We start from the raw sequence: 18,471 nt of genomic DNA, 5'->3' as shown, positions 1-18,471 counted from the left end.
TTCAAGGCCAGGTGATTAGCAAGGAGGCTACAGACCTGGGTCCTGCCGATAACCGATAACCGAGCCAGAACCCAGCTACCCAGAGTCAAGTCCTAAGGCCCCAGCCTCGGGGTTGCCTTGCCTCTCCCTGCTGACATCCCTATTTGCTCCTCCCAAACCCGAAACATCAGAACCCTTTGTGGGTGCCTCCAACTGAACTTAACAGAGCCATGCTTCTCAAGAGCTCCTGAAAACCGCTTTCTGCTAGTCCTGTCCTGCTCCTCTTCTGCTCAGATAAACTCTCAGCCTCTGGGCTTCAGTTTCCTCCTCCCTAAATGGGAACAAGGATGGTACATCTCACCAGCTGGAGGTAATTATGGGAAGCAGCATTAAATCAGTGCTAGCAGCCATGATTGTTATTACTGTTGGTCATTACTGCCTCGTTAAAACTCTCCCCAGTGGTCAAGGATCTCTATGATTCTGTACCCTGGGGTTTTCCTTCCCCCTCTCTGCTGGCTCCCTCCCAGACTCCTTCCTGGGGCCCTCCCCTGCTGCCTGACCCTCCAATGGTGGTGCTCCCCACTGCCCTGGTACTTCCTGGGTGACCTCCTGTACTGCATGGTTCCAGTTACCCTCTTACAAGCAGCAACCAGAGGCCCAGATTTCATAGGATTAGTTCTGACTTCAAACCTTCTGTCTGCTGTCCCTGTTTGGTCACTAGTCAGCCTGGGCCCTGGCCTTTTTGAGCACAAGTCTATGTGCTGAAGCTTATAGACTTCAGGCTGCCTTCTGGTTGTCCCTCCAAACGTTCCCTGGGGACTTCAAACTCAGCAAGCTTAGATTCAGCAACCCCCTCCCAATTCTTTTTTCCTCTGATGCCCTGTCTCAGTCAATGGATCCACTTTGCCAGTGTCACCCCAAACAGAAATGTGGGCAACAATTTCATCACTCCCTTCTCCCCACTCCACACCTACACTCAGCCAGTCACTGAATCCTAAGGAGCCTGTCTCCTAAACCTTGTTCTGAGCTACCATGTGTCCCCGAAAATAAGACCTAGCTGGACAATCAGCATTAATGCATCTTTTGGAGCAAAAGTTAGTATAAGACCCGGACTTACATTATAATATGTAAGACCCAGTCTTATACTAAAATAAGACCGGATCTTATATTAATTATATTATATTGTATTATATTATATCATATTATGTTACATTATATTATATAAGACCCGCTCTTATATTACAGTAAAATAAGACTGGGTCTTACAATTAATTTTTGCTCCAAAAGACTCATTAGAGCTGATTGTCCGGCTAGGTCTTATTTTGGGGGAAACACGGTAGGTCTCTCCCTCCATCCCCACCCTCACATAAACCATTTGCTATTCCCACTTTGTCCTGATCTAAACTCTTCCTCTGTCCCTTGGCCCACTCATGTACCCCCTCCCCATGCAGCCCACAGGCCCTTCATGTGACCCTGGTCTGGTCTTTCTTCTCCCCTTAAGGCACTGCCTATCTCTTCTCTCAATGGGAAACCCCTGAGGGCAGGGCCCTGTGTGACTCACAGCTGGCACTCTGCCTTAGTGGGAGCAGGAGAAACTCCAGCCTTTGTGAGTATGAATCATTGAGCCCAAACTCTCACTGTACAGATGAGCAAACTGAGGCCCAAGAGGAGAGGACTTGTTCAGAGTTACAAAGCAGGAGGAGGCAGACCTAGGGCTAGAACGAAGGTCTCTGGGTCCAGTTGACGCTCCCCAGAAGGAGATGGGGATCCTGGGGCTGGGAATTGGGCTGTGCCTTCACCACTCCTGAGGCCTCCTCTCCATTTGCACCTAGCCATTCTCGGATGTCTCTTCCCACCTCCGGGCCTTTCCCTCCACTAGGAAGGCCCATCCTCCATTTCTGACTAGATAGTGTCTGCTCACACCTCACCTGGTATCTGATCTGATCCCTCAGAGATCTCAAAATGCCCCGAAACCTCCTTCATGGGGCAATGTTCTCTGCTGCCCTCCTCCACCTTCAGCCCCACTCTGTCTCTTTTGAGGTCCCAGGCTTCCTGCTAAGGAAATCCATTCCGTTCTGTCCATGGGGGCTAGCAGCATCTCAGGCCAGGGCCAGGGTCTGAGCCCTTACTAGAGAGTTGGGACAAATGGGGGATGTGTGAAAGCATAGGGTTTCTAATCTTTGCAGCTTCCCTTCCCCCTGACTATCCCAGAGTCACGCTGTCCTTCTTCCTTTCCCTGTCACTCTTCCTGGCCAAAGCTCACCCCTTAAAGGTTCTGACCACCACAGCCTCAGTGACCCACTGAGGCCCACACAGCCACACATGGGGACAGTCACGCAAAGTATACACTCCTTCATCCACACACTCATGGGCATTCACACAGCCACCAACACTCATAGTTATACACCCAATCACAGCCAACAGTCACCAACACAGTGTCAAGGACAGACCAGTACACACTCAGAAAGTCTCAGAGTCACCAAGCTTCTCGCTCACCCTAGAAACACACACAGATGCACTCACACAACCACAACTACACACACCTGGTCTCACACACACACAGTCAGTCACAAAGTCTCTCACACACGGACAGATACAGAGCAATACACAGTCACACACAGAGAGAAACAGACACACACAGTTGCACACAGGCCCCTGGAGACGCAGAAACAATGGGCGCATTGTCTGGGCTGGCAGCAGCTGGGGAGGAAGGAGCCTCAGCATGGACGGAGGAGGCTGTGGGGGCTGCTGTACCCACCCCTTTCACCCCCACAGCATCCTAAACCTCTTCCCTCTTCCAGAAGCCAGATTCTGCTGGGACCTGGATTTGCTGAGGGATTGGGCTCCGAGGTAACCCCTGCCCAGCCTCCTTCAATTTCTGGCGGGAGGGTGGGGGTCGGGGGGGGGGGGGGATGCAGGGTCTCCTCTGTGCACCACGCCCCCTCCGGGGACTCAGGGTCCTTTAGCCCTGAGATTGTCTAGGCAATTTGCCTCTCATCCCTTCAGGGCAGCGCCTGGAATTAGGGAGCCCTGGGATCTGCTCTTAACCTCTGACCCCAACCCCTCCAGGACTCACACACCCTCCATCTGAGCCCTGCCAGCCGGTGCGGGCAGCGCCTGGCAGCATTGTGGGTTCCCTATTGTGTCCGAGACAGATGCCGGTCACGACGTCCATCCATTAGTGGCAGTGGGTGGAGAAGTCACTGTTTTGTCACTGAGGTTCAGTGGGGCATGGTGCTCCTCCCTGTTCCAAAGCTAGTTCTTCTTTCCTCCCACTGACCACGCAGCCCCAGATCTCAATGGAGAATTCTTCCAGGGGTTTCCTTACAGCTCCCAGCCCATTTTAGCAGGCTTCTCCAATTTTTCTCACCCTCAGCTACTGGTATCTGCTGTGTGCCCTTGGACATGTTACTTTTCTTTTCTGAACCTCACTGTTCCAATCTGTAAAACGGGGAGGGGTCCCAATGAAACTGAGCATACTCCTAGTGTCTAGTCTCAGAGTGGGGCGGGAATGTAGGATACAGGAGCCAGTGAGGGCTGAATGTAGAAGCCACCTCAGCCCTCCCTGATTCTCTGTGGTCAGATGTGTGGGGAGTTCCTGATTTTTCAGGCACGGGGGTGTTTCCACGACTGACAGCCTCAGGCCTCCCAGGAGGCCTTACCCATTGTGGGGAGGTGGGGAAGGAAGGACATACTGAGCTAGCTGTACAGGACACAGCTTTGCTTTTGCAACAGTTTGCTTCCTCCAACTCCCATCCCCTTTCTCCCGGGGGCTGAGGGTGGGCAGCTGGACACACACATCGGGGCCAGTCAGGATGCTGGGCTTCCCATTGGCATGTCCAGGCTAGGGGAAAGGGAAGTGGCAGGGGACTGGAGCGGGAGAGTCTCCAGCCACCCTCAGCCCGCCCCTACTTCCAGGCTCCCTCACTCTTGGGCAGGGCTGGAGGCTGGGCTGGGGAGCCTTGGGGGCTGTCCTCAAGGGGCTATGCCAGGGGAGGAGGGAGCCTTGGAGATATGCCATCCTTCCTCTTCAAGAACTGGAGTGTTTTAAGGTCTGCCTCCTTGGTGAGGAGCCCTGAAGTAGGGGAGATGTTGGGGGAGAGCACCAGACAAGTCAGACAGGTTATGTCAATGTCTCTGAGCCCCAGGCTCTTCAGTTCTCAAATGGAGATGAAGATGCTGTTCAAGGTCACAGGACCATTTCAGGTGGGGTCCAGGCTGAAGGCACAAGGGACTAAGGGTGAGCTTGTCTGTGGGGGCTCAGTATGATTGGCCACCAGGGACTAAGAGGAGGGATGAGAAACGGGCCTCACCAGTCTGACCACAGTGACCCTGCGGTAGGTCAGACACACACACACACACCCTGGCCCCCTCGGGTGGCTGGGTGGCCAGTGAACGCTGGCTGGGAAGTGGGTGGAACCTATGACCTGTCTGGGGCCTGAGGGGGCGCAGATCACAGCAAGGGGCCCTGCGGCTAACATGACCACATTCTCTGGAGCATAACTCAGGACCAGCCGTCAGACGAGTCTGGGCACGTGAGCCCGTCCAGGAGTTCTAGGGGGGAGACTGCCAGGGAGTGCCAGTGCCGGACCAAGGAGATGGGGACCACTCCAGGTGCTGGGGCATCCCGCTGAGAGGTGGGCGGTGAGAAGAGGGAATGATTGCGCTCTCCCCTTTCCTCTCGGAGCGCCTCTCCTCCCAGTACGCTGAAGAAACCGCCTCTTTCCTTCCCACACCAGACCCCACCTGCCCCTGGTAGTCGTGCGGGTTGTGGGGACCAGACCGCCAGCATCGCCCACTGCGCAAGTGGGGCCCAGAGACCTGAGCCCGCCTCCGCCCCTCGATTGGGCGCTCATTTAAATGTCCGGCCCCGCCCCGAGCTCCGGGAGCATATATATAAGCAGCTCGGCGGGCGGCGGGCGGCATTCTGGCGCGGAGCTGAGCGGCGGCGGTCGCAGCTAGCGGGTCGGGCGCGGAGCGGGGGTGCAGCTCGGTTTCCCCCCGATACCCCTCCCCCTCAGGCGCGAGCCCCACCCCTCTGCCGGCCAAGCCGACCCCGTCGAACTATCCCCTGCGGCGCGAGCCCGGGGCGGCTCCGGGCGCCCCCCAGCAGACCCCCCATCATGGGCAGCCAGAGCTCCAAGGCTCCCCGGGGCGACGTGACCGCCGAGGAGGCTGCAGGCGCTTCCCCAGCTAAGGCCAACGGACAGGTGGGTGCGCTGGATACGGCCCGCCCTGGCCCCCTTCTCTCGCACCTCGCCCCCTCTCGGGCCCTGGGCCGGGGCCGCGCGCTTTGTCCGGCCCGGGACACGCGGCGCCCCCTCCCCCGCCCGGTCCCTTTGTTCTCCGCGCCGCAGCCCCCGCGGGCGAAGCAAGGGGAGGGGCGGGGAGGGGGCGCCGGCCGAGTCCCGCCGCTTTCTTTGTTCGAGGCCCTGGCCCCCGGCGCTGCCCCCCGGCCGCCCCGAGTGCCGCGCGGGGAACAAAGGGCCGCGCCAAGGGGGCGCCCAGGGGCTGCGGGGCGGGTGCCCTCCCCTCCCGGCACTCCACCCGCAGCCCGGGCCTCGGTGGCCCACGGCCTTTTTAAAGGGGGTGTCGAGATGTGGGGAGAGCCTGCGGTGGGTGGGGGCCGTTTACACAAAGCAGGAGGCCAGGGAAATAGGCCGTCCAGGTGCGGAGAACAGCGCCCCGGGGCGACTTCCCGTCCAATCTCGGCTTGCTCGCCCGCCCGCCGGTGCTCCACGGCCGCCGGCCGGTCTGCGCGGAATGGAGAGCGGGCCCCGGGGGAGGTGGGTGGGGGGCCACGGGACCCCAGCGCCTCCTGCCGGCCGCGGCTTCGGTGCTCGGCCCCAGCGCGCCCGGAGGGGCAGGAGGGAAATGTTTGACGGGATCTGGGGTGTGGGGTGAGACTACAACCAGACTCTCGGGTTGCAGTAGAATTGAGTCGGGCCCCCGTTGTCTGGAAGAGGTCAGAGGCGGGCTGGGATGGCGGGTAGAGCCCTGGCCCTTACTGCTCTCCTCTGCCCCGCAGGAGAATGGCCACGTGAAAAGCAATGGAGACTTATCCCCCAAGGGTGAAGGGGAGTCGCCCCCCGTGAACGGAACAGAGGAGGCAGCCGGGGCCACTGGCGATGCCATCGAGCCAGCACCCCCTAGCCAGGGCGCTGATGCCAAGGGGGACGCCCCCGCCAAGGAGACCCCCAAGAAGAAGAAGAAGTTCTCTTTCAAGAAGCCTTTCAAATTGAGTGGCCTGTCCTTCAAGAGAAATCGGAAGGAGGGTGGGGGTGATTCGTCTGCCTCCTCACCCACAGAGGAAGAGCAGGAGCAGGGGGAGATCGGTGCCTGCAGCGAGGAAGGCACTGCCCAGGAAGGGAAGGTTGTTGCCACCCCCGAGAGCCAGGAGCCCCAGGCCAAGGGGGCAGAGGCTAGTGCTGCCTCCAAGGGAGGAGACACAGAAGAAGAGGCAGGGTCCCAGGCCGCCGGCCTGTCCACTCCCTCGGGGCCGGAGAGTGGCCCTACACCTGCCAGCGAGCAGAATGAGTAGCTGGGTGGGGGCAGGTGGGTGATCTCTAAGCTGCAAAAACTGTGCTGTCCTTGAGGTCACTGCCTGGACCTGGTGCCCTGGCTGCCTTCCTGTGCCCAGAAAGGAAGGGGCTGTTGCCCCCTCCCAGCCACATTCCCTTTCCTCTTCTCCCTCTTGTGGATTCTCCCATCATCCACCTGGTCTTCCTCTTAAGGCCAGTTGAAGATGGTCCCTTGCAGTTTCCCAAGTTAGGTTAGTGATGTGAAATGCTCCTGCCCCTGGCCCTACCTCTTTCCCTATCCCCACCCCTGCAGAAGGCAATTGCTGGTTTTCTCCCCCAATTCTTTTCCAAGTAGGTTTTGTTTACTCCCCAAATCCCTGAGCCAGATGTGGGGTGCCTACACTCCCAAACCCTGAGTGTCCAGCCTTCCCCGTTGAGTTTGAGTCTCTTGTGCTGTGCCTAGTGGCACCTGGGCTGGGGAAGGATACTGCCCCTGTCTAGGTTTTTATAAATGTCTTACTCAAGTTCAAACCTCCAGCTTGTGAATCAACTGTGTCTCTTTTCTGACTTGGTAAGCAAGTATTAGGCTTTGGGGTCGGGGTGGGGAGGTCTGTAATGTGAAACAACTTCTTGTTGTCTTTTTCCCCCCTCCCATTGTTGTAAATAACTTTTAATGGCCAAACCCCAGATTTGTACTTTTTTTTTTCTAACTGCTAAAACCATTCTCTTCCACCTGGTTTTACTGTAACATTTGGAAAAGGAATAAATGTCATCCCTTTAGTACTGCTTTTTAATGAGTGGTCTACTGGGGGAAGGGTGAAAAGATCGGTTAATCTCAAATCTTGAGGGAGGGATGAAGAAGACAGGTAAGTTTGTGCGGTTCTTTTGTTGGGTTGCCCAGATCCTCGTGGACCCCAAAAGGGCAGAAAAGTGGAGTCATAACCAACTCTGAAATACCATCAGGAGACCAGCTAAGGAGGGTATAGAAATGTACCATTTTATTACAAAGATTCTCACAAAAACAAAAATAGTATCTCAAAAAGGAAACTACCAATCTCCACCTGCAGAACAGGGACAGAGGGCAGGCAGTGTGGATTTCTTGGCTCACTTGGGGTCAGTAGGAAGGTAGGAGAACAGAATCAATCTAAAGATGGATGATGTTACCTTAAGGAGCCTGAAAAGAACAGGGGCTCCCTGAAGACCCAGCTACCCCTTCTAGAATACTCAATAAGGGCACCTTTCCAAAACTACTAAGCAGGCATTTGGCATTTCAGGATTTTGTCCTATGGATGCTTAACAGAATCCTTTCCACCCAGACACGGCACCCTTTATGGTTCAAAATTAAAAGTAGGGGAGGGATGGGTGACAAGGCTCACCCGGCACATGTCCCTGGGCTTGGGGCCCTGGTTCCTGTTTAGTCCCTGGGGATATTTATATTTAATATATTTTTATATAAATACACAGAAATAGAAAATATAAAATCTGAGGGTTGCAGGAGAAAGGTGGGGGAGTTGGCAAGAAGCCAGAACTGGAGAGGTCTTCTCATGCCAACTTGACCTCCTCCTTGACCCTGTGGAGAGAGCAGAGATTGGTATGAGACAGCTCAACCAAGCGGGGCCTTGAGGCAAAAATGTGGGTACAATGGCTTCCACAGGACCCCAGCAGCCCAGGTGACCACTGAGGGCTGGGGCTTTCTCGCTCTGCCTAGAACTGCAGAGACAGACAGACTGGTCCCTGAAAGAGACCTTTGTCAGCTGGACAGCTGTCCCTGTGTTGCATGTGGGGGGACAAAGGGACGTGCGCCAATGCCAGGGAGATGGCCGACAGACAGCTCCTTCCTCACCCTTTGGCTTCTTGCTTGTCCTCCTTGGTTTTCTCCTCTTCTGTGACTTCTAGAACATAAAAGTACAGGGATGGCCAAGGACAGCCCCTCTGGAAGACCCATGGAGTCTGCTCCCCCAGAAACCCCTTCTCCACACTACAGCTCACTGGACATACAAAAGAGAAAAGCCCATCCCAAGTCCACCCAGTGAACCCTGCTGAGAACAAACAGGTCAGACCGGTTTCCCAGCCTCCAAGAGCTGAACCCGGTGGGCGGAGGCAGCCCCCTGGGAAACTGGGGTGAAGTGCCAGGAAAAGGGTTTGGGTGGTATGTGAGAGCCACGCTCCTGACCACAGGGAGTCCAGGCAAGTCCCTGGCTCCGGAGCCTGGCAGGGCTCAATAAGCCAGTGGAGATGACGAATCGAGTTTCATTCTTTTGTGAGCCCTGCCACTTCTGGGAGCCACTGAAAGGCCCAAGGAGCTGAGGAAGAGCCCCACAGGAGCTGGCAGGGCCCACGTCAGCTCCCTCCTCCCAGTGCCCTACATAGATTCATCCTCCTCCAGGGCCTGGGGCTCAAGACCCAAGTCCTGGCCCAACACAAACCCACCTTTCTTCTCTTCTGGGTCTTTCTCCTTTTCATCCTCTGTTTTGACTCTCTTGGCTTTTTTGAAGTTGGAAGAGTTCTTGCGACCACCTTCTCCCTCCTCATCAGAGTCAGAAAACTCTTCTTCACAGGCAATTCGTTTATCAGAAGAACAGACTGGGAAGCAATGGAAAAGACTGAGAGAGAGCAGGAGATTCTTGACCTCTGAGTCTGTGCACAATGCTTCCCTGCGTGTCCTCTAAGGGACACTGAGGGAAGGGGACCAAGAGAAGTGGGGGAGGGAACTCAGGCTCCCGAACTGTTTCTATAGACAATGGGACTTGGAACTTGAGTTTCCCAACAGACAGGGAGCTTGGGAGGAATGTGGAACCAGGACAGTGCAGGGGGTCAGAGGTGCCTACTGGGTGGGAAGCACAGGCCCCGGGTCTGGGTCTTACTCGATATGCGTTTGTCAGGGTCTTCCTCGTCCTCCTCGCCACTCTCCTCCGCAATGGCGTCCTCGGGAATCGCCTGCATTTGAACCCCAGGAGCGTGGGGCAGCATTCTCAGGTTCTCGAACAGTCGCTGTCTATGGCCAATGGTAGAGAGGGTGGCGGGGTTCTGGTTAGAGACAAACCAGAGCCTGGATGTTCAATCAAGGGGTGTCGGGATATACTCACTTGATCTTCTCCAGGTACTCATTCGTGTTCTGGTTAGTCATATTGGAAGGACTGATGTGAAGTTTGAAATCTGGTCCAAAGTATTCAAAGTAGTCGTTGTATGGAAGCTCTAATTGGGGCAGCAGATAAGAGAGTCAAGAGACCCGGCCAAACCATGGGACCCTGAGAAAAGCATTTGCAGGTTTCTCTGGAGCTGAGAGCCCGACTAGCAAACTGAAGAATGAGTCCACGATTGGGTGAGATTGTGCCTATAGGATTTCAGTCTTTTTAATGCCATTCTGCAGTGTCCACACCAGTGTGTGTGTGCGTGCGTGTGTGTGCGTGTGTGTCACTCACTACCCTTTACCCTACCTATAGAGTAGAAATTCCAAAGCTATAAATAACCGCTGAAAATTCTGTCCAGGCCAAAAGCAGGAAGGAGAAGGGACAGGGTCAAAAAGGTCTCAGGACAAACTGACACAGTTACTGTCTGACGCTCACAAGAGAATAGGCAGGAGAATCAATGACTAGCATCAGAAGGCCGGTCACATGGCCAAGGGGCAGGGGCTGCGCACTTGAGGACACGTGAACGCCAGCCCCACCCAGCCCGACCTGGGCCTGGAGCCATTACCATTAGGGATCTCTGTGTCCAGGGCCACGGCTGTTTCGTACGTCCAGCACCGGGCGACATTACGAATGGTGTAGCCCCCTCCTCCCAGCATCAGCATAGGCAGGTTGAAGCTCTTCACAAACTCCACACACTTGGCATGCCCTTTGGAGGGAGAAGGCAGTGCTGGGTTACAGGAACACCCAGCGGGACCCTGCCCACCCAGCCCTCTGCTACCCAGACTCACCTTTGATGGTCAGATTGAAGCAACCTAACCGATCCCCAGACAGGGAGTCAGAGCCACACTGTAAGACGACCGCACTGGGCTGGAACATCTCCATGACTTTGGATATGACCTAGAAGGTACACATCCTACTCACCACCAGCCTCCAAACAAGCTATGTGAGGTTCGGGGCTGAAAAGAGTGGAGGCAACACTTCCTTCTGTACCTTATCGCCCACTCTGACCTTTCCACTCTGACACATGCTGGGTGGCAGAGAAAGGTACTATCAGCCTGGGGTTCTTGTTTCCCCACTTTGGATTTCAGTTTTCCAATCTGAAACAGCCTCCTACCTCTGCTAACGCTGAACCTAGAATGACCTTATCCACTCTGAGTCTTTCCCTTCTTCCACTGCCTGAGCCCCAGGACTACTTCCTCTCGGAAGTCTTTCTGACCCTTGGCTGCATCTGCTTTACTCATCTGGTCCAACAGACTTGGCGCCTGGTATTGAGGAAGCACTTCACTTTTGTACATCTCATTCTCATAACTAGAATCTAACGTTACTGAGGACCAAAGCTGTAACTCAGGCTTCTCTGTCACCCTTACTACAAGACACACGGGAGGTATTTGGTGTTTGCTGAATGACTACCTGACCTTATTTGGTTACTCTATTAATGGTTCCCTGTTGCTTACTGGCAAAGATTTAAGTCCTCAGCATAGCATTCAAGGCTCCCTTTGAAAAACCTACCCCAACATACATTTCCCACATCCTTTAACACTTCTCCCACACATTCATTGGCCTACATACAGCTACGTATTGGCACCTCTGTGCTTCTGCTGCGGCTGTTCCCTCTGCTGAATGCCACCCCACCCATCCAGCCTCCACCTCCTTCTTCACACGGGTAATTCCTCATTTTTCAAAGTCTAGCTCAAATGTCACTACCTCTGTGAAACCATCTCTGACTACCCTCTCCCCAGGCCAGGCAGAAGTTTGACTCTCTGTTCACCCCTCAAAAACAGTACTGACCACATTGTTGGGTATGTGCCTGCCTCCCACACCTCAGACTGTGAGCTCTTCACGGGCATAGATCTTAGATATTCTTGTATCTGACAGAGGGCCTGATCCAGAAGGCATCAACAAATATTTGGATGAATTTGGTTTCCTGAACTGAGCGCACAGCATGCAATCCAGGGCTGAAACACATCTCATTTCCCAACCAGCCTCTCAGTGGGAAGAGATTCCTAAGATAATGCTGGGGGTGCTTTGCTCCCCCTCCCTTAGACCAATACCGTTTGCAGTACACGTGTTGGATAAACCACTTACCGGCTTGAATATGGCCTCATAGGACTCGTCATCGATCCCATCTCGGAGTGGGTAGTTAACAGCATAATACTTGCCTTTGCCAGCCCCAATATCCTAATCAAAAGGGACATTAAAGCACAACTGAAAAACGAAGCTAGGAGCAAGTTCAAGGATGGGGGCTGGAGCTAAAGAAAGAGGCAGTGATTCTAAGAGAGACAAGCTGCGCTCATGAGGTGGGCCAGGGACCAAGCAGGGATACCTTGGTTAGTACCATTCCCTCACTGGCAAGTCTAGCTCACATGTGACACAGCACTAAGCCTGCACTCAGACTGAGGGATTGTTTATGGGGCCAGAGATGAAATATCCTACCCCAGAGCATGAGACCTCTACCTTTAGACTGGGTTAGAGCTGGCTGGTGGCTGGGCCACGGAACAACCGTTTCCTCTCCAGAGAGCTTTACTGCTCACTCCTCTACCCACAACCCTCTCTTCTCTAAGGAGGAGTTGAGGGGAAGCAAAGGGGGAAGAAGAATTCTTCAAAATTATAAATGCTCAGTTATCCTAATGCTTGCCATACCAAATAACTGAATTAGTGCCACTTTTTCACCCAAGGGCTACTGGCACAACAAAGTGGCTAGTTTCACTGTATTCATGCAATAGCAGATAGAACCGTTCAATGAACTAGTTTCCAAGGATTCTTAGAGGTCCATGGATGGACTTCACTAAGGGGAAGTGTCTATTAAGTATTTGTTATCAGATGTAAAATTTCATGTACTTTTCTGGGGAGAGTCCACAGCTTTCAGTCAGATGGTCAAAGGGGAAGTGACCTAAAAATGTTAAGAACCCCTGAGATGGTCCATAAGGGTCCCACCTTCTAGCCCATGGGAGAAAACCTGAGCCATAAGGGATATGTGAATAGAGTAATGCAGTTCAGCTATGGCCAGGAGGGAATTGCAGGGAGTCAGGAGACCCCCATCCCTCCCAACCCTTTATGTCCCCTCATTCCCTTCCTCAGGATAAGGGAGAAAAGGAGACTATGGCCAGTGTCCTAGGCTGGGGTATGGTGTTCTGAATGGCAGGAGAGGCAGGAAATGGTTTTTGGTGACATAAGATAGGCGAGTTAGAGCTGGCAGCTGAGGGCGAGCTGGTTGGCCCCTGAAGGGAGTTCTCACCCGTAGGTCCCCAGTTCCTGGGAAGTACTCTCCATATTTATGAAAGGACACAGTCATGACCCGGTCTGTGGTATAGAAGGCCTCTTCCACGCCATCGCCGTGGTGAATATCAATGTCAATATACAGCACTCTCTGGTGATACCTAGGATCAGAAGGGGGTCAGGGGTCTGGGGGCTCTCTGGGATTGGGACGCACCAAGGGCGCCAGGTCCCAGCTTACCGGGCTGGCTGCCTCCCTCAGGTATCTCTAAGCACCAGAGACGTGGAAACTGGCTGAAGGAAGGTGGAAGAGCGGCAGGGTGTCTCCAGAGGCCTGACCAAGCCGACCAAGTCCGATCTTCCTACTCTACAGCCAGGGTCAACTCCGGCCACACAGGGACACTCTGGAGGCAGGATCTGAGCAGCGCCTGCCCCTGATCTTGCCGTGGGCTCAGATCAAATCAAGACCCCCGTCAAGGAGAGGACGGCCAGAGACACTCACCGAACATATCCTAGCCAGCACACCGCTAGGAAAAGCAAACTAGGGAGGCAAGCCCAGGGGGAAAGGTAAGTGGGAACCTGGCCTAAGGTGCTCCTCCGAGAGACAAGGCCAGGCAGGCATACTTTAGCAGTTCCAGGATGGCCAAGACGATATCATTGACGTAACAGAAGCCAGATGCCTCGGACTTCTTTGCATGGTGCAGGCCCCCAGCCCAGTTCACAGCGATGTCCGTCTGCTGCTTATTAAGTTTCACAGCACTTGCTGGGCGTGGGAAGAGAGAACATAAGCCTGTTACCAAGCCACTCTTCCCCTCCCCCTAAGAAGCCCAGGGAACCCAGTGAGAGGTAGGACCTGACTATTCAACAGCTGTATCGTACAATTCACAAGCCAGTCCTCTCCCTCCCACCATTCCAATAGGGAGTAAACAGACATTGGTTACTCTAAAAAAACTTTTCCAAACTGAAGGTGGTAACCCCTTTGTATACCTTAAAATTGGTTTCGTGGGTCATGACTAATATCTATCTTTTTAAATGAAAATAGACTAGAATAAAAACATCAGAATAACAATAAAGGTAATTGCTCTTCTGTGAACTGGCTTCAGAGTGTAAGAGGGTATGTGAGTGTGTGTGTGTGTGTGTGTGTGTGTGTGCACGCGCACGCATGTACAACCTGGATTACAAGTATAAATGTATTTCTTACCATGGTTCATGGTCAAAAAATTCGAAAGATACCAAAGGTATAGAGGCTCACAGTACAAATAGGTCCAAGAAATTAGAGAGAAATACACATTCAAGTGTGCAAAAGCATCCGTGGCGTTTGTTAAAGTGTGCTGTGGCATGTTATTCGTGCATTTGTTAAAGTATAACTTTAACGGCAATAAAAACATGAAACAATCCAAATGATCCAAAAAGAGGGGACTGATTATATCAACTAAAGTACATCCATAACATGGAATAATCATGTAGCCACTAAAAACCATGCTACAGTCTACTACAGATAGAGAAATTTTAAAGATTTACTAAGTAAAAAATGTAGGCGCAAAACTCCCTCTCTGTACATAAAATGAACACAGTTTTATAAAATATAGATGAATATATGTTATGTCCAGATATATACACACAGAAAAAAGAATGGATGTACAAACACCAAAATGGTAACTATGGTTATCTATGGACAGTGTGATTGTGGGCAATTTTTTTTCGCTGTGCACTTTGTTTTCTGAGGTTGAGAGGTGGGAGGAAAGGGGGAGGGGAGAAAACAATGATCACAGGAAAATTAATATTTAAGAAAGGGTTTAGAGTAAATCTAGAGGTAATCTAGAAGTTACTAATGGAAGTGGGTGATATGTGGGGTGTTATTTCTGACCTCTAAAGAGAACTACCACGCTGTTTTGTAAGACACAGATGATGACACTTCCCATTTTTATAGCACGATGCAGTTCACAAATTGCTTTTCTTCATAGCATCTCAACAACCCCAGGAGGTCTGCGGGGAATTCCCGTGTATAGATCTCTTGGTAGGGGAGGACAATCAAGGACACCTGTCACTACCATGTCAGAGACTGAGTCTGGGCTGGGACTGAACCAGAAGGACATTTTAAAGACCTAACGTGAAAACCCACGGGACCATGTCACATGGTCACAGATCAGCCCTGTTGGGATAGCGGCCTAAAAAGCAGACCTCACCAGTACAACCCAGCACAGCCCTCAAGGAGGGGGAGGTATGTTCCTTACCCACAGAGCCACCAGTGGATAACTGACAGAACTCAAACAGGCCATCAAATACCGGACAGTCCTCACCAACATTGACTTGAAAGACATAAGCGAAAGGTTAGTTTCCACAATTTCCTTTAGTTTTTGTTTACATATTTATGAGCTGATGGAAAAAACATACAATTTAGATTCAGAAGGCCTGGCTTCTAATCCAGCCTCTACTACTTACTGGCTGTATAATTGGGTCAAGTCATTTAACTTCTTTTGAGCTTTGGCTCATTATCTATAACAAGTGATAATGATATCCACCTCACCCCATTGTTGAGAAGATTAACAGAAATCTTATACGGGGAAGCATTTAGCAAGTAAAGACTTGGAAAATGTTGATTCATTCCTTGAGGGAGAAAAACTTAGCCTCTTCTTCCAGCCTGGGTTTATTCCTGGACCTCACTCTGGCTGACAAAGAAGTGAAGAACAGAGACCTATGTAACTATCACTGAATGCTTAACAATGTGCCAAATACTGTGTTAAATGCTTTCAATACCTGAGGTGATTTATCCTCACAGAATCTTTTGAGGTTGAATTTGGTCCTATTGTATAAATGGGGAACTGGTAGTAAATGGCAGAGGCAGTATTCACGTATTGATCTGTCTGTCCCAAAAACCTATGAATATACTCCGTCTTTTCCCAGTAATTTCACAGACACATTCTCCTTTGATCCTCCTAACAACCCCATGAGCTGGACAAGACAGATATCAACCCCTGTGCAGAGGAACAGAGATATAGAGAAGCTAAGTAACTTGCCCAAGGTTATACAACCAGGCAGCGGCAGAACTAGAATCAGAGTCCAGCTGTCTTGACTCCCACAGTCCAGCTGTCTTTCTACTACACCTACAAGCCACAACTGGAATAAATTTATTTCAGGCCTAAAGGGGTAAAAGTACAAACTAACACATAATGATGAAACACATGCAAACCATAATGCAAATGAAATGAAAAAGACCGGAAAGGAAGCACACCTGAAGTTTATAGACTCACAGAGCTAGAGAGGAACTTTAATGGCTCTAAATCTCCTCCCACAGAAAAGGAAACTGCTGAGACATCAATGATACAAAGGAAGTTAGAGGCAAGGTGGGGCTAGAGCCTTATTCTCTTGCCCCATTCTTCCCACTGCACCCACTGTTACCAACAGGGGTTCCCAAATTAGAGTATAAGGAGGAGGGGCCCTAGGACGAAGAGCATAGGAAAGCCCAGCTTGGATTTTGGTGACCTCTTGAGACACAGCTGAAACTCAAGGTTTGCAATAAGCACAAAAGGTACCAATTCTGGCATTGCCCTAAATTTGGTGGGGGCCCTGATCTCGTGCCTTGCCAAGACAAGTGCTCTGAGGAAGTGTGGCCTGCAAAAGGGGGTGCGCAGTGGGAAGCTCTCTCCCCAGCTTCCTGGATAAATACTGGGAGGCTGTGTCAATAAGAACTTTGGTCCCTGGGACCAGGCTATTTATCCACTGGCAACCCATTTCCCCCTCAGGCTGCTTCCTCCTTCAGTGAGTTTGGCCTGCCTGGGATTCGGAAGTTTTGCATGTATTCCCATTAGGGATGTGGAGCCTCCATGGGAGGAAATGGGTGTTTTAGACACAAGGAAAAAAATATTTTCCTTCAGGCCCCAAACTGACATGTGGCTCAAATGGCCAGCTCATTGTTCCCAGCTCAACAAACTGTGTGATTAGAGATGGAAGGGGGCGAGGAGGGAGGGAAGACCAGCCTGTCACTTGGGCTGATTGTAAGCGTAGGAAGGACTTATCCAGGGTTTCCCCTCTTCCTGCCTACTATACTGTTATCATTCTTGGCTGGCTTGAGACTGAAGGTGAACAATACTGGGTGAGACAGGGGAGCAGATGTAGGTAGAGAGGCAATAAAAAGATGCGTGGGATTAAACACTGACTTCAGGATAATGCGTATACCTGGGTGGTGGTGGTGATAATGGGTTGGCAGCGGGAGTAGGAGAGAAAGGGTATGTGATCAACAGGAGGTGCCCAGGGAGCTTCCACTGTATTGGTAATGCTTTCTTTCTTAGGCTGGTAGTGAGTACATGTACATTCATTATATTATTTTTTATACTTCTTTTGTGTGTCTGAAATATTTTATATGCAACATATTTAAAAATTCTCCAGAATCAGGAGACTAGAATTCCATTCTCCATTCTACCGCCACCTTGCTGTGTAACCCTGGGAAAGGCATTTTACTTTCCTGGGTCTCACTTTACTTACACATCTATCAAATGGACAAGAATATCTCCGAATTTCACCACTATAAATTCCTTTTATCATGTTTCCACCATGAGCCTCATGTTCAGATTGACTACCTGCCCCCCAAAAACTGCATTTATTCAGTTTTTTAACCTCTGATCAAAGTTCTCAAAGTATCAAAGTGACCACGAAGCATTTATTACAGTCTAGCCAAAAGCAAGGAAACCTGACTTACTTGGTCTTATTGCAGGTATTTCAGGTATAATTTCCTATGTCAGGTGTTGGTAAATATTTAAAAAGAGCTCAGTTCTTACATCCCTGTTGTTGTCTGGCCTCATCCTTTCTACCCTCATCTTCAATGAGAATTCCCAGACCTAATTTCTGAATGCTTAAGTTTAGAATGCTTGGTTTCAGGAAAACTGGAGCAAACTGGAGTCAGAGCCAAACCTGTGCCCTCCTGAGGGCCTAGTACTTTGTCTGACTTGACAGGTTTGAAAATAATGGAAGTCACACTAGCAAAAGCTACTATTCATTGACAGTCGGTGCTTTGAATACATTACCTCACTTATCCCTCTCAACCTCCACTATGAGACAGGCACTATTACTATTTTTTTTTTTTTTTAATTTTATGGGGGAATATTGGGGAACAGTGTGTTTCTCCGGGGCCCATCAGCTCCAAGTCGTAGTCCTTCAATCTAGTTGTGGAGGGCGCAGCTCAGCTCCAAGTCCAGTGGCCGTTTACAATCTTAGTTGCAGTGGGTGCAGACCACGATCCCATATGGGAATTGAACTGGCGACCTTGTTGTTGAGAGCTCATGCTCTAACCAATTGAGCCAACTAAGCCATCTGGCCGCCCCCTATTGTCTTCTTTTTAAAGAAGAGAAAACAAGGCTCAGAGAGGCTAGGAAACTTACTCAAGAGCACATAGCTAAGTGGCAGAGCTAAGGGATTCAAACCAAGACATTAAAGCTCATTTTCTTGCCTCAACACAAAGTGGCTTCTCTAATAAGAGCCCTCTCTGCTGACAGTGGAGCCTGATTACTGGCCTAAATAGGTAATGGAAACCCCTAAAGCCATCTAGAGAAAGGAATGAATTTGTCTCTCCTTGGAAGGAAATAAGACCCTGCTAACTCACAGAGCAAATACTTCACTTAGAAGGGGCAGCA

General features: G+C 51.4%; 2 protein-coding genes across 2 annotated transcripts in view; one reads left to right on the top strand and one right to left on the bottom strand.

The window, feature by feature from the left end:
* The first annotated feature begins 4,898 nt into the window (after window positions 1-4,898).
* Window positions 4,899-7,280, top strand: MARCKSL1 (MARCKS like 1). The gene is made up of 2 exons (XM_033113159.1): window positions 4,899-5,189; window positions 6,008-7,280. The coding sequence occupies exons 1-2, from the start codon at window positions 5,103-5,105 to the stop codon at window positions 6,518-6,520; spliced, it is 600 nt and encodes a 199-aa protein (XP_032969050.1). The 5' UTR covers window positions 4,899-5,102; the 3' UTR covers window positions 6,521-7,280.
* A 201-nt stretch (window positions 7,281-7,481) lies between these two features.
* Window positions 7,482-18,471, bottom strand: part of HDAC1 (histone deacetylase 1) — a 28,221-nt gene continuing 17,231 nt past the window's right edge. The window contains exons 4-14 of the mRNA XM_033115498.1: window positions 15,079-15,153; window positions 13,469-13,607; window positions 12,867-13,008; window positions 11,717-11,809; window positions 10,420-10,528; window positions 10,197-10,337; window positions 9,587-9,695; window positions 9,365-9,495; window positions 8,931-9,083; window positions 8,344-8,392; window positions 7,482-8,070 (exon numbers count right to left, since the gene is read on the bottom strand). Coding sequence (XP_032971389.1) covers window positions 8,043-8,070; window positions 8,344-8,392; window positions 8,931-9,083; window positions 9,365-9,495; window positions 9,587-9,695; window positions 10,197-10,337; window positions 10,420-10,528; window positions 11,717-11,809; window positions 12,867-13,008; window positions 13,469-13,607; window positions 15,079-15,153 — 1,169 coding nt within the window. The 3' untranslated portion in view covers window positions 7,482-8,042. The remainder of the gene's footprint in view (window positions 8,071-8,343; window positions 8,393-8,930; window positions 9,084-9,364; window positions 9,496-9,586; window positions 9,696-10,196; window positions 10,338-10,419; window positions 10,529-11,716; window positions 11,810-12,866; window positions 13,009-13,468; window positions 13,608-15,078; window positions 15,154-18,471) is intronic.

Source organism: Rhinolophus ferrumequinum, chromosome 9 (genome assembly GCF_004115265.2).
Source record: "Rhinolophus ferrumequinum isolate MPI-CBG mRhiFer1 chromosome 9, mRhiFer1_v1.p, whole genome shotgun sequence".
NCBI classification, from domain to species: domain Eukaryota; kingdom Metazoa; phylum Chordata; class Mammalia; order Chiroptera; family Rhinolophidae; genus Rhinolophus; species Rhinolophus ferrumequinum.
Note: the sequence above shows the minus strand (reverse complement) of the source record. Positions and strands in the feature narration are given on the sequence as shown.

Bases quoted from the DNA above. Each gene is read 5' to 3' on its own strand.
- MARCKSL1 (XM_033113159.1), top strand. From the start codon at position 5,103: ATGGGCAGCCAGAGCTCCAAGGCTCCCCGGGGCGACGTGACCGCCGAG. The intron at 5,190-6,007 runs GTGGGTGCGCTG...TCTGCCCCGCAG, and splicing joins CAGCTAAGGCCAACGGACAG to GAGAATGGCCACGTGAAAAG.